This window comes from Polyodon spathula, chromosome 7 (genome assembly GCF_017654505.1).
Source record: "Polyodon spathula isolate WHYD16114869_AA chromosome 7, ASM1765450v1, whole genome shotgun sequence".
NCBI classification, from domain to species: Eukaryota; Metazoa; Chordata; class Actinopteri; order Acipenseriformes; family Polyodontidae; genus Polyodon; species Polyodon spathula.
In genome coordinates this window covers 58,741,271-58,766,217 of record NC_054540.1, presented here as the reverse complement: position 1 = coordinate 58,766,217, position 24,947 = coordinate 58,741,271, and the positions used below count along the sequence as shown (strand labels likewise).

The 24,947-nt window shown below is 43.2% G+C and overlaps 3 protein-coding genes across 3 annotated transcripts; 2 read left to right on the top strand and 1 right to left on the bottom strand.

Annotated features, from left to right (window-relative positions):
- Nucleotides 1-2,018: 2,018 nt before the first annotated feature.
- Nucleotides 2,019-13,402, top strand: zgc:113208 (uncharacterized protein LOC550591 homolog). The gene is made up of 7 exons (XM_041256176.1): nt 2,019-2,160; nt 2,932-3,163; nt 3,702-3,800; nt 7,691-7,761; nt 8,075-8,205; nt 12,539-12,707; nt 13,175-13,402. Exons 2-7 carry the CDS (start codon nt 2,935-2,937, stop codon nt 13,238-13,240), a joined length of 765 nt encoding a protein of 254 aa, XP_041112110.1. The 5' UTR covers nt 2,019-2,160; nt 2,932-2,934; the 3' UTR covers nt 13,241-13,402.
- Nucleotides 13,403-13,478: 76 nt separating this feature from the next.
- Nucleotides 13,479-17,935, top strand: LOC121318953 (ras-related protein Rab-7L1-like). The gene is made up of 5 exons (XM_041256177.1): nt 13,479-14,852; nt 15,047-15,118; nt 15,916-16,097; nt 16,353-16,474; nt 17,572-17,935. The coding sequence occupies exons 1-5, from the start codon at nt 14,732-14,734 to the stop codon at nt 17,693-17,695; spliced, it is 621 nt and encodes a 206-aa protein (XP_041112111.1). The 5' UTR covers nt 13,479-14,731; the 3' UTR covers nt 17,696-17,935.
- Nucleotides 17,936-18,030: 95 nt separating this feature from the next.
- On the bottom strand, nt 18,031-23,901 carry nono (non-POU domain containing, octamer-binding). The gene is made up of 10 exons (XM_041256175.1): nt 23,756-23,901; nt 22,346-22,502; nt 21,775-21,968; nt 21,172-21,473; nt 20,859-20,954; nt 20,407-20,603; nt 20,002-20,189; nt 19,272-19,302; nt 19,092-19,183; nt 18,031-18,797 (listed from the first exon to the last, which is right to left on the bottom strand). Exons 2-10 carry the CDS (start codon nt 22,500-22,502, stop codon nt 18,666-18,668), a joined length of 1,389 nt encoding a protein of 462 aa, XP_041112109.1. The 5' UTR covers nt 23,756-23,901; the 3' UTR covers nt 18,031-18,665.
- Between the last annotated feature and the right edge of the window lie 1,046 nt (nt 23,902-24,947).

The window sequence follows — 24,947 nt, the reverse complement described above, 5'->3', positions numbered from 1 at the left end:
AACTCATTTGTAAGCCATTGTGTTTCCAGATCGAAGCTGCTCTGCAGGACAGTCTTTGAGAAGCGCCACAGCAGCCTTATTACTTTATTAAACAATTTTTCATGGACAATTCACAGATGGGTGATTACCACAGTACCTGTGTGATATTGGGTTACTGTTTCCTCCTCTTGTTATAACCCCCCTCCTGGTTTTCCTATATCCAATTCAGACATGGCTTTTTTATTTTGGGGGGGGGGGGGGGGGGGGGGGGGGGGGGGGGTCTATGCCTTAATAAGTCCTGCCTGGACTTTACACCACTCCACCAACAGTAATATTAACTGATGGGTATTGTGCTCAATCCAGTCCAACTGTTTTAAGAAGGAGACTTCAGTGTCAACGCTGCATTAAAAAAAAGCTGTCACAGTCACCCTGAAACAGTGGCAACGATTCAGCTTGAACTGTGCTTCCCTGAAGGCAGCCTAGAAGTGTGCTTCAGGGTTACTAATGTAAGCAATGCAGTGACCTTTTATTTACAAGGTGAGGAAGACCAGATGACAGTGAGTTCAGGGCTTTGCCCATGACAGACCCCCCAAAACTGATTTAAATATGCAGAACTCATTAAGATCAGCGAGTAATAACCTTACACTGTGGGAAGTCGGTTATTCTTACAGTAACGAATTTAACCCTCAATGTAGCTAGTGTGGCTGGGTAATAACGTGCATCATCATCTATTTTCAACTTAATAAAGCTTCTTTGTTGTTAATATTCTATGGAACTGGAATTCTTTTAGCCATTGTGTTTGGCAGGAGGGGGTTGTGTGAATGAAGGCACAGCCAGTATTCAGTATCTGATACTCAAGGTAGACTGTTCCCCAGCGTTTCAGATTGGTAGCAGCCAGGCATCATTTCAAACCAGTAACTTTCAGAACAAAAAATAAGAGATTTTGAAAAGATACATGAATACATCTGCGATTGACCTGAAATACAGGTTTTATTTTTTAATTGTACATGAATAATCATGTATTTACAAAGGATAAACTGGTAGCATTTCACATTACCAGAAAGCTACTTACCATTGTATAAGATATTGCCAAGTCAGTTGCGCATACTGTGCTTCATTGTATTAGCCTTGGTCTCATTTCTGACCTGAATCATCTTGAGGAACAGAAGCAATTCCCTCTGCAGTATTGGTATTTTTTTGACAGATGAAACTGCTGTATAATGCTTTCCTATTGCATTCAGTGAATTAATCAACAAGGTGTTTACTGGGGCTGACAAAGTCCCATCTTCAGAAACAACGTGAGCTCTCTGTTTGATAACATGGGGGGGGGGGGGGGGGGGGGGGTACCCCAGTTTAGCGTAGCGTTGTGCTTCAGGCACACCTTCTTACACTCAAGCGATTTAATTACATTACAAAAAGACAGAAAGGTGTTCAAGAAAACGTGCGGCTAGACTATTCCCTAGGAAATAGCACACATCTACAGGAATTTTAGTTTCACCTTTTTTATTGCAGTATAACAATTCTACCTCTTGTGAACAGGGAACTTTTTTTTTTTTTTTTAGGACAAATCAAATGCATTAAGAATTTATTATTATTATTATTATTATTATTAATTATTATTATTATTATTATTATTATTATTTTTAATCACAACAGAAATAAAGTATACAACTGGTATGTTCAATGTAGTATTATAATTTGAACATACCGCAAGAGCATTTACAACGACCAGTCTAAGTTCGTCAGGTTCCTAGAAGACAAATCCCAAACCTTTGTCAAGTGAGGTCCTAATAGCAACACCGCTAACAGATTCCATGTAACCCGTAACATGTAACCCATTCCACCCCCCTCACAATTCACTGTGTAATATGAGTCTCCTCTCCTCTGTCTGTTCTCATTGTGCATCTAAATACACAACCATGATGTGAAATGTTAAAATGGCACTGCTGTCTCTAACCTGTAAATATCACATTTTCTTCCACGCCTGTATCGTAGCCACGCCCAGTTCAGGAGAGAAGTGAGTAATCTCCCTGCCATTGGCCAGCGGCGCTGTGACGCCTCGCCTTGTTCGTGTAACATCGAAGAGTGGAGCATGTTTCTCTCGTGTTGAATAACAAGTTAGGTAAACCGGGAGTAAGATTCCGGGCTTATACAAGGTAGGAGATACTGGTGCAGTCCGAGGTTGGTTGTTGCATTGTTTATGCTGCGATGTAGTCTGTCAATATTTATCGTTAGAACGTATGCTAAACTGAGGTGGGTCCGGGTCTCTTAGAGCGGTCCGTAATATTATGTTTATATGTTTTTGCAAGCAGGAAACTCTCCAACGTAAAAATGCAGTAACAGGAAGCGTAAGGCATATTTGTCATTAAAAATACAGTAACGCACTGTGACACGAGCCCCAGTATTATCAGCTATCGTATATAAAGGCATGGTACTGCAATACAGTAATGGACGCTCCTAGTGCAGGCTGGCTGTAGCTGATTTAGATGCATGACGTCATTCTATTGCATTGGGCGCTCACGTGTACTTTCTGCGTCAGAAACTTCTTTACATTTCAGTGAGCAGATCTGACCAATAATTCCAGATAGTATTACCATAGAGATTATCTACATTACATTAGATTCAGCTCTTCTGTGTTTGGACAAAACATTATTAATACCTTGCCACCTGCTGTTTGCACTTCCCGGTGACAGTGATATGGCAGGTGTTTGTTTATTGATGTGTTTTCAGTCTTACCCCAGCAGCTGAATGCAGGTCCTTTAATAGGGAGGCACTCCTAGATCAGGTGTAAGTTAATACCTTGTTCTTATTGCTGTGCTGTAGTAAACAAATGAACCAGTTTAGCTGTTTACTTTAAGCATCTGTTAAAATGAACAGTCTCTCTTCTCTCAGTTCTTTTGTAGTTTGTTTTTATTTCTGGAATTCTAAAGAAGATTCATACAATCCCACTAGACAATGGCATCAAGGGTGACAAAACTAGCCAGGAACGCCAAGCCTGTTAGAAGGGATGAGGAGGGGAAAGGCATTGCAAAGAAACGCAAAGCTGAGTCACACCAAGAGACAGTGAGTCCACAGAAGAATGGCGTTGCTGAGAAGAAGAGCATGGACAAGGAGAAACCAGAGGGGCTCAATGGGGGCACTGCCCTGCCCGTCAAGAATAAAAAAGGAGAACTTGTATTTGAAGGTAAGTTAGTATTGTATACACTCAGCCCTCCGTACTGTGAAATGAAGGGCATCCTACTCAAGGTTCATTTATTAAAGGAAACATTGTGACTTTATGAGTTCGTATAAAAGAACCTCTGCAACACCAATGAGTCACACTGTGCTGGCATCTCACTGGTGTTCCTTATTGTAGGTACAGAGGAAAGTGCGTGAAGGGGGTTAAAACAAACAACCCTGTGTTGTGTCACAATGCTGCACAAAATATTTCATTTGATTCATTAATCAGGGAAGTGTGCCAGGTGTCCAGAAAGTATATTGCAAAGCAAAAAGTTCTTGGGGGATGGGGGGGGGGATGGGGGATGGGGGATGGGGGATGGGGGATGGGGGGGGGGGGGGGGATGGGGGGGGGGGACACGCCTTTAATTGAAGGCCGGTTGTAACTCCCTATAAAACTGATTTCTTTTGCTATATTGTGCCTTCTCAAGAGATTTCTAATGCAGACATGTCTTGAATCTCTTGCATTGTTATTTGACTTTTTTTTTTGGTTTGTCTTCAATCAGATTTTCCTACTTTCCGTCCCAATATGACCCCAATGGAGGTCCTTCAGGCAGGCAGTTTTGGAGGCACCTACTTCAGGCCTATTCACTCCAGCATCACAAGTGAGTGACTTCCTCCAGTCCCATAGGTTAGAGGAGCTTTTTTAACATTGAATGTGTAAGCATCTCAATGGCTAGCACTGGCAGGGGGAAAAAAAAATAAAAACACCTGCCAGCTGCAGCACACACTTTTATGCACATGGGCTGTCCCTGTGTCACATGACTGAGTTGATTAATTCACGTCAGTGGAACAGCACTGACGTGAATGCAGAACAGCTGAGGGTGTTCCATTATACCTGTCTGTCCAGTTGCAGTTTGCGTCAAGGATTCTTTAACTTCGGAACTTTAAAGTACACTGCATTGTTGTCTAAACTGCGTAACAAACTGTTAAAGACCAAACAAAATAAAAGCATGTCTTGCGGTAACCCTGGGAACGGCTCACAGCCGCACAGTGTATTGCACAAGAGAAAGCAGAGGGTTTTGTTTTTTGAGTGCGTACACTGTGCTCGCTAATCTAGTGCCTTTGGCAAGTCAGAAAACGCTGCGCACCATGTGAGATTAAAACAGGTTTTATATAACCCTCTGATATTAACTGTTCTTTTATTATTAATAGTATTAGTTAAGGACTCCTCTGTATTCGTAAATAGTATTCATCTGTACTGCATAGAACAAGCAGTGTTCTGAGCTTTCCCTAGAGACTGAGTGTGTTCTCTTTGTTCAGTGTGGGTCTGATCAGATTTTCATTCAACCAGATGATTTATATATATATATATATATATATATATAGATAGATAGATAGATAGATAGATAGATAGATAGATAGATAGATAGATAGATATTTTTGTATCGTGTCATACCTGAACCACTGGGTACCATACTAGTGTTTGTTTCATGTGTTTGATATTTCAATCTCATAAAAAATGTGTAAATAATCCCCTGAATGAAACATACAGAGATCACTGGAACTGTCACAGAATAATGATATTGAAGTTTTGTACAGCTGCTATCAGCCTGCAGTTCAGATTATAGGCCAATATAAACAAGATGCAGCTCTAACAAATAGCCTTCACACAGACTGCTCCTGTATTGCTGTAATTCTAGTTTCGTTATGCACAGTTGAACCTTGTTGCTACAGCACTTAGGAAAGTATTGATCAGCTGAACACAATACTCTAAACCCATAATGTTGCACTTCTTGACTACTGTAAGACATTACAAGCAGGCTGCCTCTCTTTGTTTTAATCCACGAGGGTCCTTATCCATGATGAAATTCAGTCAGCTGTGAGACGTGGTCATTCTGTCTTTGACCCTGTTATTCTGTCACATCTCTCTGTGGTGCACGCCCCACTTATTAAACTGCTACCCAAGGGAAAGTACTTCTCTCATAAAAGGTAGCATGCCTCAGCTCCCAATTAGATTTGATCCTATTAAAATCACATGTAAATCCCTAGCTCACACCTCGAAGGGCATTTGTGTTAATAAGCAACAGAGGTACTTCGGAGCAACGTAATGTTTCAGCAAGGGTGCTTTTGTACAGAAGTTGTTTTTTTTCTGATTTATTGCACATATTTTTCATGAATTGTGACACTGATCTTGTTTCAAGAATACGCCAATAGGGGTAATTTTATTGTATTGACCTGAACTGTAATTTAGCAGAAACACTGTGCTTATCAGTCCTGCTCCTCATTACAAGACTGCCAGGTAGCGTCACTGTCCAAACGAGTTTGCATCTTACAGTACAAACACTGATGCACTGGTGTTTCATAGAGGTCAGCCACCCAGTACAGACTTTACCGCAGTAACACTTTCATAAATCAGCCTGATGGAACCAAGGTCTAGAAACCTATTGAAAAGCAGCTTGGTAACAGGTTTCTAAATGGCTCAAATGTACCACTAAAAAATAAACAGTAATGGTAATCTGTTAGTACCAACTAGCTCTGTTCTTCTGTAAACGTATGAGAAACGGAGGTCAAAGCAGACAAGTGTCAGCCAGTGCCTCTGTCGGTGTAATCTGGATCTTTACTACTAAGCTCAGGCTTCAAGGTGGTGTCTGTCCAACCCACAACCCCCTTGGAAGACTGCCTGGACTCATTCTGCACTGGCCACCAGATCTGAATCCCTTAGGACCCATCCCTGTTTTCCTTGTCCGGAGTTGATCTGGCGGCCGGCTTTATATATCAGTGCCCTGCTGCAGCGCCCCCCCTGCCCTGCTTCAGCGCACCCCCTGCCCTGCTGCAGCGCACCCCCTGCCCTGCTGCAGCGCACCCCCTGCCCTGCTGCAGCGCCCCCCCTGCCAAACCCCGAGATGACCCCCTGCCCTGGGGGGGGAGGGGGGGGCTCTTGCTCCAAAACTGCCCCCCCCGCCCCCCCTGCCCTTTTTGCTCTTTATTTACTCTTCTTTGGGTTGGGCGGTCCCCCCCTGCCCTGGCTGCAAACACCACCGTCCTTGTGACCCCGTTGTTGCTGGGGTGGGACCCACCCTGCTGCAGCACCCCCGACGACGTTGTGCAACGGGCCCTCTCCCCTTAACTTACCACGTGACCGTCGCTGCTTGCAGCAGGACCCCGTTGTGGGGCTGCGGGACGACGTCGTGGGGGAAGGGACGACGTCGCTGGGGGACGGGACCCCGTTGTGGGGGGGGGGGGGAAGGGACGACGCTCCTCCCCCTGCCCTGCTGCAGCACTCCCCTTCCCTGTTGCGGGGCCCCCCCCTCCTGCCCTGCTGCAGCACCTCCCTGGCCTGCTGGGCTTCATGCTTGGCAAGATGAAGACCAGCCTGTCAAGAGAGTGTATGGGTGAAGCGGTGCTTGAGTGAATGAGTGAGTGTTGGCATCTGCTGTCCTCGTATGGACACACACTCCCCATTACTGACACTGCTCCTTCTAAAGTACTTGTGACGCGGTGACTATACGCACACTTGTGGGTATGTTTGCTGTTAATTTAGTTAAAAATAAATATTTGCTGACAGACGGTTGAAGAAAGTTATAAAATAAAACACAAAAACCTAGTCTGTAATATCAGATGGATATAGACATTGGGGTCTACTAGGTGCTTCATTCTGTTTCATGTATAGAATTTGAAGTGAAACCCGTAATTCGTTCCGATCTGTTTTGAGCCTGATCAATATAGGGTTTAGGTATGTTCTTTTTCAGCAACTCTTGGTAAATGTTTTTTTCAGCTCCTCTCACTGGTATACTTGATAACTGCAGAACTAATATTAAAACATCTCTCCAATGTCAGATGCTTTAATTTGTGCTTGGGCTTTGGCCCTTCATTATAAAGCTCGCTCTAAGGTAATAACCCTGTCTCCCAGTAGAGGTGCAGCAACATGACACCTTATTAAATTACATCCTAATAATATCTCGCCTGCTCTGTGAGTCCCGACACTAATACTGCATTTTAAAAGCTGAACTTGGCTCTCTTTTAATTGGAACTCTGCCTCTGGGTCATGCTGTGTGTTATCTGATATCTCAGCAAGTTTTGTTCACAAGAGGTACTTCAAAACTTTGCCTTTCCCATTTAATATTTAAGCATATATTTTAACTGTGGGGTGAGGAATGATTGTAGCATTCACAAACACAGCAGGTAGAGGGAGCATAGGTACAGCACCAGTTTTTTTTCATGTGCATTTTTTTTTTTTTTTTAACGTTCTTGCTTAATCAACCTGGTTCTCTGAAACGTATTCCAAAAACCATTCAAAAACCCCCCCCCCCCCCCCCCCCCCCCCCCACCCCCCCCCCCCCCCCCCCCCCCCCCCCTGAATTATCTCTATCATGTGCATTTTACACCTGCAGCTTTGTAGGACTGCTCATGGAAACAGTGTGATTAATGTAGCTCATCATGCTTCATGAGTAATGAATTCACAAGCATGTCAACGGCAGAGTGTCTGTGTAGTAAGTACAGGTACTGTATACGCCCTCCCCTGACACACCCTCGCTCCGGTTCTGTTTCACAGAGGAGAAATACAGTGGGGTTTGGAAGGAGCTTCCTGCAGACTGGCTTGAAGGCCTAGACATTCCACAGCAGGTAACATGTCTGCGAGTTTGTGTGCCTGCGAGTTTGTCTGTGTGCCTGCGCGTTTGTCTGTGTGCCTGCGAGCTTGTCTGTGTGCCTGCGAGCTTGTCTAGCTTGTGTGTCTCATGCTTTTTGAAGATCAGCCATAGTTGCTGCAGCATGTGGGGGCTTAAGAATTGTTTTAAATGCAATGTAATGTCTTCATGACATTGAAAGCTGACTTTAAACCGTACCATAAACAAAGGCAGCACACTGGTTCCTCACATTTGAACGGACGTGCCTGTGGGTGGGAGTTTCTCGTGACTCCTGCCTGTTGCATTTGCAGGTGGCCTCTGAGGTGTACAGGGAGGCTGTGAACACCTACAAGGTGAAGTGTGGAGGCAGTCTGGAGATGTGGGAGAGCAGTGGCTGGATTGTGCCTCAGGACACTTATGGCTGGTTTCAGTGGTACTGCAGGTACAGACCTATTGCTATTACCCTTCAGCAGATCCTGCTGTGCCCTTTGTTAAAATGCTTTGTTTTCTTTGCATTGATTTAACCTATGAAGTATTGGGAATGCCAGTTGGATCACACTAAAACTGAAGCCATTGCTTCATGCAAAGAATTGTTAAAGTTTTTTCTAAAGCATATGGAGCATAATATTATCGGTAGCTTTCGAGTTTCGATGCCCTAGAAACCTGTTTCTTGAATATTAACATCAACATCATGTCAGACACTGAAAGCAAATAGTTTGTTTGTAGTAAACAGCACCATGGTGCTGACCTCTTTTCCCTGGAAAACACATCAGTACAGAGGCCTGAGCTGAGCAGTTATACTGCACGCTGTACCTGTGCTGGTAATCGCGGAACACTACCGCCCTCTAGTGGCTCTGTAGAAATGTTGCAAAGTTTGGGAACCAAATTTTCCTTTGACTCTTTCCCTTTCTGGCAGTGAGCTGCTAGTTTTCCAAAGGAGCAACATTATTATTAGTATTGCTTAAACAAGAGATGTATTATATTCTAAATAGACAGAAGCTTTACATATAAATATTAGGATGTATCTGTGTCCCCGGATGAAAGTTTTAAAGGTGTAAGATGAGGGAAACTCGTTCGTCATTCAACGGGGACCATAACGACTTTACAGACAACCAAGCAATCTCACTGAATGATTTTACAGGAAGCTCTTCTCGTTCTCTGTCTGTTATTCCTCCCCGAGCTCTCAGTGGTTGCTCAGTGCTGGAGTTTCCGTGCAGGTTTTGCTCTCTTGTCCTCTGTGGTTGCTCAGTGCTGGTGTTTCCGTGCAGGTTTTGCTCTCTTGTCCTCTGTGGTTGCTCAGTGCTGGTGTTTCCGTGCAGGTTTTGCTCTCTTGTCCTCTGTGGTTGCTCAGTGCTGGTGTTTCCGTGCAGGTTTTGCTCTCTTGTCCTCTGTGGTTGCTCAGTGCTGGTGTTTCCGTGCAGGTTTTGCTCTCTTGTCCTCTGTGGTTGCTCAGTGCTGGTGTTTCCGTGCAGGTTTTGCTCTCTTGTCCTCTGTGGTTGCTCAGTGCTGGTGTTTCCGTGCAGGTTTTGCTCTCTTGTCCTCTGTGGTTGCTCAGTGCTGGTGTTTCCGTGCAGGTTTTGCTCTCTTGTCCTCTGTGGTTGCTCAGTGCTGGTGTTTCCGTGCAGGTTTTGCTCTCTTGTCCTCTGTGGTTGCTCAGTGCTGGTGTTTCCGTGCAGGTTTTGCTCTCTTGTCCTCTGTGGTTGCTCAGTGCTGGTGTTTCCGTGCAGGTTTTGCTCTCTTGTCCTCTGTGGTTGCTCAGTGCTGGTGTTTCCGTGCAGGTTTTGCTCTCTTGTCCTCTGTGGTTGCTCAGTGCTGGTGTTTCCTCAGTGCTGGTGTTTCCGTGCAGGTTTTGCTCTCTTGTCCTCTGTGGTTGCTCAGTGCTGGTGTTTCCGTGCAGGTTTTGCTCTCTTGTCCTCTGTGGTTGCTCAGTGCTGGTGTTTCCGTGCAGGTTTTGCTCTCTTGTCCTCTGTGGTTGCTCAGTGCTGGTGTTTCCGTGCAGGTTTTGCTCTCTTGTCCTCTGTGGTTGCTCAGTGCTGGTGTTTCCGTGCAGGTTTTGCTCTCTTGTCCTCTGTGGTTGCTCAGTGCTGGTGTTTCCGTGCAGGTTTTGCTCTCTTGTCCTCTGTGGTTGCTCAGTGCTGGTGTTTCCGTGCAGGTTTTGCTCTCTTGTCCTCTGTGGTTGCTCAGTGCTGGTGTTTCCGTGCAGGTTTTGCTCTCTTGTCCTCTGTGGTTGCTCAGTGCTGGAGTTTCCGTGCAGGTTTTGCTCTCTTGTCCTCTGTGGTTGCTCAGTGCTGGTGTTTCCGTGCAGGTTTTGCTCTCTTGTCCTCTGTGGTTGCTCAGTGCTGGTGTTTCCGTGCAGGTTTTGCTCTCTTGTCCTCTGTGGTTGCTCAGTGCTGGTGTTTCCGTGCAGGTTTTGCTCTCTTGTCCTCTGTGGTTGCTCAGTGCTGGTGTTTCCGTGCAGGTTTTGCTCTCTTGTCCTCTGTGGTTGCTCAGTGCTGGTGTTTCCGTGCAGGTTTTGCTCTCTTGTCCTCTGTGGTTGCTCAGTGCTGGTGTTTCCGTGCAGGTTTTGCTCTCTTGTCCTCTGTGGTTGCTCAGTGCTGGTGTTTCCGTGCAGGTTTTGCTCTCTTGTCCTCTGTGGTTGCTCAGTGCTGGTGTTTCCGTGCAGGTTTTGCTCTCTTGTCCTCTGTGGTTGCTCAGTGCTGGTGTTTCCGTGCAGGTTTTGCTCTCTTGTCCTCTGTGGTTGCTCAGTGCTGGTGTTTCCGTGCAGGTTTTGCTCTCTTGTCCTCTGTGGTTGCTCAGTGCTGGTGTTTCCGTGCAGGTTTTGTTTCCGTGCAGGTTTTGTTTTGCTCTCTTGTCCTCTGTGATTGCTCAGTGCTGGTGTTTCCGTGCAGGTTTTGCTCTCTTGTCCTCTGTGGTTGCTCAGTGCTGGTGTTTCCGTGCAGGTTTTGCTCTCTTGTCCTCTGTGGTTGCTCAGTGCTGGTGTTTCCGTGCAGGTTTTGCTCTCTTGTCCTCTGTGGTTGCTCAGTGCTGGTGTTTCCGTGCAGGTTTTGCTCTCTTGTCCTCTGTGGTTGCTCAGTGCTGGTGTTTCCGTGCAGGTTTTGCTCTCTTGTCCTCTGTGGTTGCTCAGTGCTGGTGTTTCCGTGCAGGTTTTGCTCTCTTGTCCTCTGTGGTTGCTCAGTGCTGGTGTTTCCGTGCAGGTTTTGCTCTCTTGTCCTCTGTGGTTGCTCAGTGCTGGTGTTTCCGTGCAGGTTTTGCTCTCTTGTCCTCTGTGGTTGCTCAGTGCTGGTGTTTCCGTGCAGGTTTTGCTCTCTTGTCCTCTGTGGTTGCTCAGTGCTGGTGTTTCCGTGCAGGTTTTGCTCTCTTGTCCTCTGTGGTTGCTCAGTGCTGGTGTTTCCGTGCAGGTTTTGCTCTCTTGTCCTCTGTGGTTGCTCAGTGCTGGAGTTTCCGTGCAGGTTTTGCTCTCTTGTCCTCTGTGGTTGCTCAGTGCTGGTGTTTCCGTGCAGGTTTTGCTCTCTTGTCCTCTGTGGTTGCTCAGTGCTGGTGTTTCCGTGCAGGTTTTGCTCTCTTGTCCTCTGTGGTTGCTCAGTGCTGGTGTTTCCGTGCAGGTTTTGCTCTCTTGTCCTCTGTGATTGCTCAGTGCTGGTGTTTCCGTGCAGGTTTTGCTCTCTTGTCCTCTGTGGTTGCTCAGTGCTGGTGTTTCCGTGCAGGTTTTGCTCTCTTGTCCTCTGTGGTTGCTCAGTGCTGGTGTTTCCGTGCAGGTTTTGCTCTCTTGTCCTCTGTGGTTGCTCAGTGCTGGTGTTTCCGTGCAGGTTTTGCTCTCTTGTCCTCTGTGGTTGCTCAGTGCTGGTGTTTCCGTGCAGGTTTTGCTCTCTTGTCCTCTGTGGTTGCTCAGTGCTGGTGTTTCCGTGCAGGTTTTGCTCTCTTGTCCTCTGTGGTTGCTCAGTGCTGGTGTTTCCGTGCAGGTTTTGCTCTCTTGTCCTCTGTGGTTGCTCAGTGCTGGTGTTTCCGTGCAGGTTTTGCTCTCTTGTCCTCTGTGGTTGCTCAGTGCTGGTGTTTCCGTGCAGGTTTTGCTCTCTTGTCCTCTGTGGTTGCTCAGTGCTGGTGTTTCCGTGCAGGTTTTGCTCTCTTGTCCTCTGTGGTTGCTCAGTGCTGGTGTTTCCGTGCAGGTTTTGCTCTCTTGTCCTCTGTGGTTGCTCAGTGCTGGTGTTTCCGTGCAGGTTTTGCTCTCTTGTCCTCTGTGGTTGCTCAGTGCTGGTGTTTCCGTGCAGGTTTTGCTCTCTTGTCCTCTGTGGTTGCTCAGTGCTGGTGTTTCCGTGCAGGTTTTGCTCTCTTGTCCTCTGTGGTTGCTCAGTGCTGGTGTTTCCGTGCAGGTTTTGCTCTCTTGTCCTCTGTGGTTGCTCAGTGCTGGTGTTTCCGTGCAGGTTTTGCTCTCTTGTCCTCTGTGATTGCTCAGTGCTGGTGTTTCCGTGCAGGTTTTGCTCTCTTGTCCTCTGTGGTTGCTCAGTGCTGGTGTTTCCGTGCAGGTTTTGCTCTCTTGTCCTCTGTGGTTGCTCAGTGCTGGTGTTTCCGTGCAGGTTTTGCTCTCTTGTCCTCTGTGGTTGCTCAGTGCTGGTGTTTCCGTGCAGGTTTTGCTCTCTTGTCCTCTGTGGTTGCTCAGTGCTGGTGTTTCCGTGCAGGTTTTGCTCTCTTGTCCTCTGTGGTTGCTCAGTGCTGGTGTTTCCGTGCAGGTTTTGCTCTCTTCTCCTCTGTGATTGCTCAGTGCTGGTGTTTCCATGCAGGTTTTACCAGGGTCGCCGCACAGCTGATGACTCGCGGCAGGTGGGCCGCTGGGAAAGATGTGCAGGAGTGAAGGGACGCTGGAGAAACAACCTGATCACCAAGGTGTTGCGTTCCGGCTGCGGGTTCGACAACCACACTGTGTCCCCTGTAGTGAGACAAACCCTTCAGGTTTTGCTCTCTTGTCCTCTGTGTTTGCTCAGTGCTGGTGTTTCCGTGCAGGGTTTGCTCGGGGAGCACCCCCAGACCCCACGAGTCACGACCCCAAGCCCGAGGTTTTGCTCTCTTGTACTCTGTGGTTGCTCAGTGCTGGTGTTTCCGTGCAGGTTTTGCTCTCTTGTCCTCTGTGGTTGCTCAGTGCTGGTGTTTCCGTGCAGGTTTTGCTCTCTTGTCCTCTGTGGTTGCTCAGTGCTGGTGTTTCCGTGCAGGTTTTGCTCTCTTGTCCTCTGTGATTGCTCAGTGCTGGTGTTTCCGTGCACTGGGGCTACAGGCTGACCTGTGGGGAGGATGACGCTGGGTTTCCCTGTTGAGGGTGGGGTCGCCTGCAGGGGGCACGGTTAGGGCTTGTAATATAGGGACCCGCTGGTAAAGGTATGGTGCAGGAGTGAAGTGACGCTGGGGAAACTTAACCTGTGTACCACTGGGGCTACAGGCTGACCCAAGAGGACTACCAACAGGGAGCCAAGAGGGTCAAACCCAAATGAGTTGTTAACTGCACAACTGCACTAGTTGTGTTAACATTTTAAAATGCCTTTTTATTTTAATAAGGTACACATAAAAGAAACCTTATCAGTGTACCAAGTGAAAATGACATTCCGCTTGGCATTAGTTTCGAAGTTATTGGATGACTTTATTATTATTATTTTTTTTAAACTTATGTTAATACTACCAAGGAAAAAATAAATACAAAATGTTTACAGTAAAATTAGTTTCAACTTCTTTGTTGGGGATATGGTGTTTTTTTTGTTTTTTTTTAATTATATACTGTATTCTAGCAACAAAACCAAATAACATCTCTGTTAACATTGTTTTTATTAACCTTGGGCTGCAGTGAGAGACAACACTGGATTGTCATGTAACCCTGTTTTGCCCAGTGCTGTATCACACATGGTACAGTGCTGTATCACACATGGTACAGTGCTGTATCACACATGGTACAGTGCTGTATCACACCTGGTACAATGCTTAGCCAGCCCCCTGTAGAATTAGTATTTTAATCCAGCCTCATAAGCTGGAATTTTTATATACAGTACACTGTGTTGCCGGACAGCAAAACAAAAAGCGGAATTTAGTTCCATAAATGATGTTTTAAAAGCAGAATTTAGTTACATAAATTATGCTTTTCTCATTGAAACAATGCTTGGGCGTTATAGGGTCAAAATATATCTTGCAGAGAAGAGCGCCTCCCAGTGGTCATGTTCGATAAATGCAGGCAAAAATGTGGCTTGTCTGCAGCAGCCCTGCTTGTAGTAGCTGGAATACGAACCAGGCTGTGTGGGAGGGAACTGATGCTAGTTCTCACTGAAGCAGATTGAAGTAAGACATAAATCTCTGGTGACATTTCTGTCACACAATTCATTTGTGTTTTTCTTTTTCCCCCAATTGTTTACAGCAGCTGTATCTCTACTGAATGTATTAAAACCATGAGGCTAAACAGCTTGTTAATGTAACACCTAGCAGTATAATGAAGTTTGTGCATTTGTCTTATGAAAGTATCACCACAAATAAATACTTGTACTTGCGCAGTGATAAAGTATGTTCCTGTAAAAAAAAAATAAAAAAAAAGTCCCCATTGTAAAAGTACCTGCATGCATTTACAACCAGCTTCTGTTGTAAACTTTATCATGCATGACCAGAGCACAGTACCGGAAATGCCAAAGTGTGTGATCCACAGATCTAATTGTATGAAAAGGAGTTTGTGATTTCACTTTCCCTAGAGCCGTCAGGAGCATAGCCTTCAGAAGAGAGCTCTCTCAGGGCAGGTGTAGATGCACTGGGCTGCTTTGAGTTTCCTTCATGTTAAGAGAACTGTTGTAACCCTCTACAATCACCCTGGAAGAAAGAAGACAGAGCTGTGACCTTTGGAATCACTGTACCTTCTTTATCCCTGTATAAAACCTCAAGTTAAAGCATACGACTCTGCTGCGGAAGTTGAAACACATCACACGCAGGACAATCGATAATGAACTGCAGCAATGCCCTCTGAACAGCTGTTTAAAGTGTTAGTCCTTGGAGGATCTCAAGTGGGTAAAACCTCCTTTGTGAAACGCTCTGTTGATGGGGTTTTCACAGGGTTCTACAAGGTCACAATAGGAGGTGGGTATGCTTGTGTTCCAGTTCTCTCTCTGCTGCACAATATTTTGACTATATAGCGTTTCTGTTTGTGTAAGCTCTCTACGGACTGTACAATGCCAGCAGTGTGCTTTCACTGTGGTTTGTGCTCCCTTCTTGGTGCTCGCTGTACTGTAGGTTGACATTGTTTTAACCCATTTTGTTTTCTTTCAATGTAGTTGATTTTGCAGTTAAAACTATTGAATGGTCCAATGAAGAAATAGTGAGGCTGCAATTTTGGGATATTCAAGGTATGTTTATATGTTTTTATATATATAAATTGGAGCTCGAGAACAGTTTGTAGTCTGAGTAAGCACCAGTCACTCTAGTTAATCTTGGTATAATTTAAATGTATAGCTATTTGACAATTAAGTTCTAGTCATTTTTTTTGTAACTTTAGAAAAAACCTGTATTTCTGGTCCAGCTGTTCATTCTGCAGTTGGACTTGAATATATGATTAACAGTGCGTACACTACATACACTAACATCTACTACACTAACAGCACTAGGGCTACGACCCACCCAACAAGACTACCAAGAAGATCAAACCCAAATGAACTGTTTCACTGCACACTTACTAGACTTCCAGTTACTAGTGCAAGGTATCCAATGCATTACTGATGTAGTCTTTCATTGCCAAAGCATAATATGCCCTGTGCAGCTCATTACTCTACTGTGCTGAGATATTCAAACAGTTTCAGTAAATACATTGGGATGCAGCTGATAAAATAACCACATGGTGTCACTGAATCACTTCAGCTTAGACTCAAGGGATGATTTGTATAACAGAGCAGCTGCAGCAGGAAGGTCTGTCTCCGTGTCTTCTGTCTAGAGCAGCCTATAACTGTCATTTAGTTCATGTTTCTTTTGATGTTTCTAAGTGTAGTGCTATTGGGTTATGTATTTTTACCATCACTTTTTTAACTTGCAAAGTGACGCACCTTTGGGGGCTTTCCTCTATTAAAACAATGCACATATAAACATTAATCCCAACAAAATACTGTATATATACTGTACTGCAGTTCATATACATATTTTTTTCATTTAGGACAGGAGGACTGTTTACCAATTACAAGGGCATTTTTCAGAGATGCAGATGCTTGTATAATGATGTTTGATGTAACCAGTGAGAAGTCCTTTACATTCTGTGAAGCACTGAAACAAGCAGTAGACACAGAGGTACCTGGAAAATATGGAAATCCAATACCTTGTGTTCTTCTAGCAAATAAGGTAATGTGAAGTTTTCTTTAATCGTGTAGATGGAGCAATCGTGCTCCTGCAAGTGGTTTAAGTGCCGAAGAATGTCAATCTATTCCTACAACTAACATATAACTTCTACCTTCCCTGAAAATTCTACCATTAAAAAAGTAACGCTTCTTACATGTTCACTACCACTGCACAAACGAAATTTGATGTTGCAAATTACAAACAATAATGAAAATCAAAGCAATGTCCTCTGAACCGTCTTCGAACTTATTCTTACAGTGTGACTTGGCACACCAAACAGTACAGCCAGGGGCAATTGCAGACTTCGCAAGAGCTTTAAACTTTTTCACATGGATGGAAATATCGGTCAAAGAGAACAAGCATGTTGAGGACTCTGTAAGGTAAGAACAGATCATCCCCACTCCCACATTGTGGGCAAATAGGAAACAACTAAACAATCCCAGTTAACGAGTCTCCATCGGAGTTCAGGATTCCACTTGAACAGTACAATCTATGTTTCAGGGCAATCAGGTTTTCAGTGCAGCACGATGCTCTGGAATCTGAGGGTGCAACACAGATAGGGGTTACTCGCCATCCTAAATGGTGGTGTGTGTTCTTGGTCTATAGTAATAGTTATTCATCAGAGAAAAGTAGGGCTTGAATTTTTCCGGTTTTTATTTTCCAAATCCGTACCTTCCTTTAAATCAAGGTGATGTGAAAGTAAAAGCACAAAGCTAAACAAGGCAGAAAGAAAAACACGAGTCTGTAGAAAATGCAACGAGACAAAAGTCTGAGTCCCTTTGGATATTTGTTTATGCTGGCTTTAATAAAAAAGTTTATCGATGTTAGTTGTTCTAGTTGTATCTTGTAAACATTTTAAATGGCACACACAAGTATGCTGAGATTGCAAGTAAATGGAAATGTGAAACATTTATAGTGTAGATTATTGTGTATTACTTATAGTAACTTTGCCAAATAGAAAGTTTCCCAAATACTGCCTTTTACTTCTGTGCATCCAAAAGAAAATAAAAAATGTGTAATTAAGTTAAGATTTAAGCCTACTGTTTGGTATTCAGTCCTAAACTGTTGGGAAAAATGATAAACAGGGGAAACGAATGTTAATCAGATTATTCTGCCTTTTATTGCAACTGTGGTACCATTCAGTGAGCGAACATTGTAAAGCATACTTTAGCTGAAGCCACCTGATCAAACAGGACAGTTAAAAAATAAATAAATTAACCCCTGAACTAGGAGAGTGCAAGAATTAAAATACTTAGTGATGAGCAGTCAATGTAATGTGTCACGTCTGTTTGAAATAAAGTTTAAGCGAAACAATCACATCTAGATACGAAGGTAGAGACAAGAGACATTGTTTTGTTAGCAACACAAAATCCGCTCAAAATAAATTGAACAGGACATAAAGCCCTAGATACAGGACATGAAGTGTACGATGTGGGACGTGGCAATGGTAAACTGTTATGTATCTTTTAAATCACAGGCAGATTGTGGAGGCAATGATGACGCAAAGAAATCTGTCTGCTGAAAGAGCAGCAGGGTCAGGAGCTGTGGACATTGTACCAGAGCACAACACCACCGCTGGCAGTTACTGCTGCAAAAGTTAATGGGCAACAAAGACAGCAATGACCAGTTCTGTCGTGTACCACCCATGCAAACCTGAAAAGGATTCACTTTAACAGACTCCACTTTCATTTAGAGGAACTCTACTTTCCATGAAAGTCTTATGTTCATTTATGTAGTTTAAACTTTTAAAAGGAATACAAGACAGTTCCATATATGCTGTTGGAGAATTTTACAAAACACTTAAGTATCACTGTTGCAGTTCTCTGAAACCTTTCAAAGCATTTTGAAATGCATTAGTGGAATGAGGCTTATTTGAATGGATATGAATTACAGCCAGCAGGCCATGTAAAAAATGAATACAAATCAGAATAAAAGCTCACGTGTTTAAACAGTTTATTATTTCAAGACGCAATGAACAGCAGGTACTTTTTTGCAGACGTCTGAATGGCAGAGTACAACAAATGAGAAAATAGTTACTGAATAAGTAACTGAATTACTGAGTAATCTGAATAAGTGTCTGTTGACCTAAACTATTCTTACACTTGATTTGTTTCTTTAAAAAAAAAAAAATAATAATAATAATAATAATTACACACCACTGTGTACTCGGAACAAATTTGAAACTCAATGTAAAAAAGGGTTTTCTAAAAAAAAAAAAAAAATGTAAGTCTTGTGCAAGACTCAAAGTGAATTAGATTGTTGTCCAAGCAGCATTACCTGTGAAGTGGGCTACTCTGGGTACATAAACATGTATTGGCTCATATGTCTCCTAGTTATATACTTCCAAATAGAAAGATAGCACCAGAGTAAAACCATATTAAGTTTTCAAAGCTTACCTACCATTTAAAAAAAAAAAAAAAAAAAAAAAAAAACCTAAAAAGACAAACATTTTAGAAAAGTTCACAAATGCTCAGACTGCTGCACAGTAGGTTCCATCCATTAAACACAGAGACCCAAATATCTGTGGCAGTTTCAATGGGTAACTCGTTATAGTAAAACATGGACAAGGTTTCAGTATCGGCGACGTTTGTTTGGGCCAAAGTCAGCCCCTTGGGGTCCTCTGGGAAATCCTCCTGGACCAGCACCAGGCATGGCGTTTCCTTGTGCTTCCATTGGGCCTCCCATAGAAAAGCGATCATTGTGCTGAATACATGAATGAAATTGAAGACCCAGCAGTGCATTGGAAAGAAAAGAAAACAACAGTTATTTAATTGTTTACTCTGCCTTATGATATAGTTCAACCTTGTATTGATACTGCAGTGGGTTTATAAAAAGATACATTATACAAAGTGAAGTGCTTGTTTCCACCTAGCCATCACATCAAACTGAATCAAGGTTAACTGTATTAATCTGTTTTGCACCAATGCACACTTCAAATATACCAACAGGGTTCAGATATGCAAATTCCACTTCTATTTACTCAAGTCGTGACATTACCATTATTGATCCTCCTTCAGTCTGAATGGCAACAGGTCCAGCTGGCATAGGATTGCCACCCATTGAATTTCTGCTCATTCCCATTCCTTGCCCTTCAGTGAAACAAATGTTACATGCATCAGTAACATGAGAACATTGGTCACACACGTAGTATGTTTAGAGCAAATCTTACACACATACCTGCCATGGTCATTCTCATCTCCTGTTCCCTCTAGAAAATAGGAAGGGAAAACATGCAAGTTAAAACACAGCTCAAAACAGCCACACACAGGAATATACTTAGTGCCAGTATTGCATACCACTCCTGTTATAAAAGTGGAGCCACCATGATTATGAAATAGGTAGACTACCATGACCTACGTGTAGAGGGGAGATGCTCAGCGAGCTCAGGAATGCCCGTCAGATTCACTTACTTTGGTATAAAGCAGTTCTTTAGATACACGTAAAACATAAGATGTAGAAATCTGAATAAAACTGTTCTGTGCCTCAGAATTTGTAGGCAAGATAGATAGGTAACTAGACTGGAGGTTTAAGAAAGAGAGTGCCTCTTCCTTTAATGCACTTTAACTTACACTTATCTGATCCTGATTTTACTGTATTTAATCCTGCACTGAACCCTGTCTCTAGTATCTGGAGGTTCACTTGCACTTGTATCTAACTCTGATGTAACTATCACTTATCTCTTCTTGAACTGCCCAGAGATCAAATCATACTGTGTTTTGTATTTGCTTTTATTAGGACTAAAGTTATTGCCCTGTAATTCTTTATGTATATTTTGTATACAACTGTAAGTCTCCCTGGGTAAGGGCGTCTGCTAAGAAATAAATAATAACATAGTAAAAAAAAACCAAAGAGTGGCTCAGTAAATTCCAACAAGCTGACGAAGGCAGAGGTGAACGACTGCACTTACATTCTCACTAAAATTTCCCTTAAAGCCTTCTTGCTGTCTCCTGATAAGCTCTTCCTGCTGCATTCTCACGTCTTCCTCGCGTCTCCGGCGCTCCTCCTCCTGCCTCAGCTCCATCTGCTTGCGTTTCTGCAGTTCCTGGTTGTGAAGCTCTTCCATTCTCCTCAGTTCTTCTTGACGCCTTAATAAATCTACACATTGAACGGATGGTTCAGGTTACTAAAGACTCATTGTTTATAACACCTTGATGCACTGCACAGCAATAATGCATGTGAAAATCTAATATTGCAATGAAGAGTAAAGTAAGTGTTAGATGAACAGTTTTCTGCTGCTTTGCAGACTTTTTCACTTTGTACCTTTGGTGTCAAGAGGATAAAGATAGACAAGAAGCAGTCCAGCCACCCTTACCTTGCCTCATCATCATGACCTGGTGCTCATGGCGTGCAGCCTCCATTTCCGCCTCCAGCTTCTCTCTTGCATCTTTGATGTTTCTATCTACTTGTTCATACTGCTGCTTCTCCATATCAATCAGAGCTTTCCATCTCATGGCATACTCGTATTCGAAAGATCCAGGCTGGGCAAACCTGGGCGGCTGTTCACGCTCCCTGGAAAGTTAAGACTTAATTTAACATCTAAAATTATTAATGAAACATGCCATTCCTGAGTATCACTGTAATACAGTATCACCCACAATAAAGTAGTACGCACACAAGTAGAAACCAGGGTATTGCAAAGTAGAGACACAAGCCCTATGAACGGCACTGTCTGCATTGGGTCACCCTCAATGGCAGCAGGCAACAGCATCTACTGACACTTCTCTTACAGAGTTTTGTACTCTGTGGTTAATGTTATATACTCACTTATGAAACTGTTGGTTTTTATTAACTATTTTTTCAGGCAGTCCCTCGTCTTCATCATACTGATCCATGGGTTCTACTGTCACCGGTCTGGGAAAACTGAAATACATTCGACAAGAATAAACAAACATTTTAGAATTTATTCATCAAGCTACAAGGCACACATTCTTAATTCAAGGTCACTGAAGAATACAAACAAGAAAAGTTGTCAACTTAAAGCACCCTCCTTATTTCTTTTGCCCATTTAACAAGTACTCTTTATAAAATGTACACTATTTACACAGGGAGTTAGGTGAAGTCAAAACATCCCACTTACGCCGTCAACAAGAATGCTCCATCAGCACACCTCTCCAGTGCTTTCCGGGCTGCAGGCTTTGCTGTAAATTCAACAATGCCTTTTCCTGTGGGTCTCCCTCGGTCATCAACAATTACAATGGCCCTTTCCAACTGACCAAAGAGAGAGAAAGCCTCTTCCAGCAGCTCGTTGGATACAAACTGAGGTAGGTTCTTCACGGTAAGGGCAGCTCCGTGGGTCGCAAAGCGGACACGAAGCTGTCTCCCTCTGAAAGGGGTGTCATCGAGCTCTGCTTTAGCAATCTCTGCCAAGGTTCTGGTTTCCTTTAAAAACACATGAAAACTTCAGTTTCACCATGTACTGTTGGATATATATATATCTGGGCAACATGGGTTTATTTTATTTTACTGTATGGTGTTTGATGGAGCTGTTTTAATAGAACTTCCTTGCTTTAGCTAAGAGAGCAGATATTTAAAATGCAGCTCCAGGCCAGTCTCAATATGTCACACACTATGCCTCCTGCTTGTTACTGCCAATAGCAAGGTTATGTAACCAAAACTTTCCTACAAATAGCCATCTTATCCCCATGAATCTAGGGATACACATACTATTTTATTTCCTTACCAGTCTTATAAATCCAAAGCTCCTTTCTTTGTTGATGAAGATCTCAGAAGGTTTCCCGTACTTTGAAAACAGTTTCTCAATATCTTCCTCAGTCACACCTGACGGCAGGTTGCCAACAAACAGACGACTCCTCTGGGTATACATCTTCTCCCCGGGCTTCCTGAAGTTCTGCAGATCAATAGTCAACTCTGCATCTAAATAAAACACAAGATTCAGGCTTTTATATGAAGTGACAGTTCTATTATCCACGATATCACAACAGTGAAGAATCAAGCAGCGACGTGGAAGCAGCCTCCTCAATGCAACTTACCTAACTGTTGCTTGTGTACCTGCAATACACCTTGCTATATTCCCCACAGTAAAACACATGAAGGGCATTTTCACTAAACACCTTCAATTCAGTTGAACTTGTTACAAAATAAATATTAAACTAAAAAAAGGTGACCACTGAATAAGACACAGCCGAAAGTAGAAATGGAATTGGCATTAAGAAAACTTAAAGAATGCCCTATTAGAAGCATCCCCTGAGCTAGTTCATTTTTATGTAGAATTTAAAGTTGTGTTGCTCGACCTGGATTTTGCATCTCACTGCTGGATGCGTGCTGCCCGTTGCTGTTTAGATTGGCTCCTGGCTTTTGATGCTGAAGTGGGGGTTGTGGGGGCTGCTGTGGTTGTCTCCTTGGACCATGGTTCTGCTGGTCAGGTCGGGGTCCTCTGCTGCCTTGCATCTTTAGGTTAAAAGACAGCACCATGAATACTTGTAGCATTCTTTTTTTAAAGATCTCACTTGATCACGCTCGAATACACTAGGCATCATCACTGAATGATCTTTACACGCAATTTAACCCTTATGTTTTTTTTTTTTGGAAATGGTCAGTTTCCTCGTGATAATTGAGTCACTCTCAAGATGTATTACAAAAAGAAACTGTTTAAAACAACCGCTCATATCCTTGTGTACCTTCAGTGTTTAACACGTGAAATGGGATTCATGATTAGTGGTCACTCGGCCCTTTTCTTTTATGCAAGGCTGATTGCCTAGCAAACTTAATTCTACATTTTCTTTTCGTCATGTCATCTGAACTTCATACAAAACACCACATTTTAGAAACACTGGGTGATTGATCTGGATATCATGCCTACTTTCTGCAGTATGCAAACGAGGATATGGTAAACTGAAATGTCAAACATGCACCTATTCTGAAAAAAAAAAAATAGAATTAAACAAAATAAACAAACAAAAAAACATGCAACAGATAAAATAAATATCGTATAAAATAGCTCAGCCCAATTGCTATACGCGGCCAGAAACTGGGTCCATGAGCATGTTTTTATACTGCGGGAATACTGAATTTCAACCAACAGCGGCATGTATCTATAACGACACATAAACCCAGTGCTAACATTTTAAACGCGAGATATGACAAACCGTATCTATGCATTAAACAGTCTAAAACGGAACAGAACCATGCGAGATGCTTTTAACTCTAGCATCATCTTCGACTGAAACAAAGGAGATCCGGAGGAAAGAAAACATCGCTTTAAAAACAACTACCGACTTACAATGTACGACCTCGCACAAGACCCAGTCAGTGTGCGTGCTTTTAACATAGCTAGCAGAATATTAAAATCAACCCTCCCGAGTCCCATTCTGCACACCCGGGGCTTCCATTGTTGTTGAGATAACACGGAACAACCCCTCCCCCTCCGCCTTCCTACACACTGGCCTACTTAAATACAGATCTGAATACTAAAAAGACACATCACACCGTAACCTCTCCCACAAACAGACGTACACTAGACACCGCGCTATTGATTCCAACATACAGATCTGCATACATTTAAAGCCAACGGTACACACATCTCGACTAGGGCCGTTTAAAACTAAACACAGACTAACCAAATACAAGGGCACGCTTTCTTGTTGCGGAGCGTCATATCGACACAGATTACAGTGGATAAATACGCGATTCCGCACACTTACCTTACTGTACAACACAACACAATCGTGGAAATGCTTGTATTTAATTCGCTTCAAAATTGAAGCACCGGCCGACGAGCTGCCAACAGAGAAGAATGGAGCGCGTGCCTATCGCCCTTTTTTTTTTTTTTTTTTTTTTTCGCTCACCTAGAGATTAATGGGCAGTTAACATACCGCCTCTTGCTGGTGCTTATTGGTCAGTTGTGGTCACACGGGTCACTCTTATTGGATAGTAATAATGTCAGTCACGCAAACCGATTGGGTTAAATGTCGTCATTTTAAACGGAGACAATAGGATCGTCCCTCTGACAGTTTTGATTGGCCCGACAAAAAGCTTTTGAATAATATAAATGAATCTGATTAGCGGATGTTGATGTCAATTTATTGTCTTGTTAGTGCGACAAAAAAAAAAAAAAAAAAAAAAAGGATGCGCAGATCCAATGGCTTCAATTCAAAAGTCGTCTAAATGCGCAGTACAGTGTGTTGTGTTTTAGTAATCTTTACAATGATAATGCAACTTTACAATTATGTATTTGTTTGTTTTTAGTTTTTACAAAACCAGCAAAGATAAATATGACTTCTTTTTTTTTTTTCCATCAGCGTATCTCATTCTTTCATGAAGAATATTGTACATGCTTCCACGGCTATGCCAGGCTATTGCCGGCTGTGCTGCTTTAGGGGTTATCGAGTTAGGAGAAGAGCCAAGACGGTTGGGCTCCTCCCCAGATCTCAATACCATACCAACAGCAAACACCAACGCCTTTCCCTTCCAATTACGAGCAACATGTGTTACTTGTTATCACCTTTCCTCGTGTAGCCCTGGTGATCTCCCCCAAAACTGATTATTATTGTTTATTCATTTATTTCTTGTCAGACGTCAACTGATGTGTCAATGATGACACTTTGCGGTCCATGTTAAAGTTACTACTGTACAAGAACACTGTATTACTCCGTCATCAACTTATTTTTGAACCAAGGAAAGGATGCAGTAGAAGAAACAGAAGGGGCGTCTGGGCAAACCAAACGTTTGTTTTGTGAATAAACCATGCATGTTTGTCACAACACCATCAATACATACACAGAATCAGCCCGATTGTGTGTTTTGCTCCTGCCGAGTAATGGTGCTCCAATGTGTAGCAGCATCATACAACCTGGAAGAACGTATATATTAAATAACTGTGCCATCAGGCGCTTC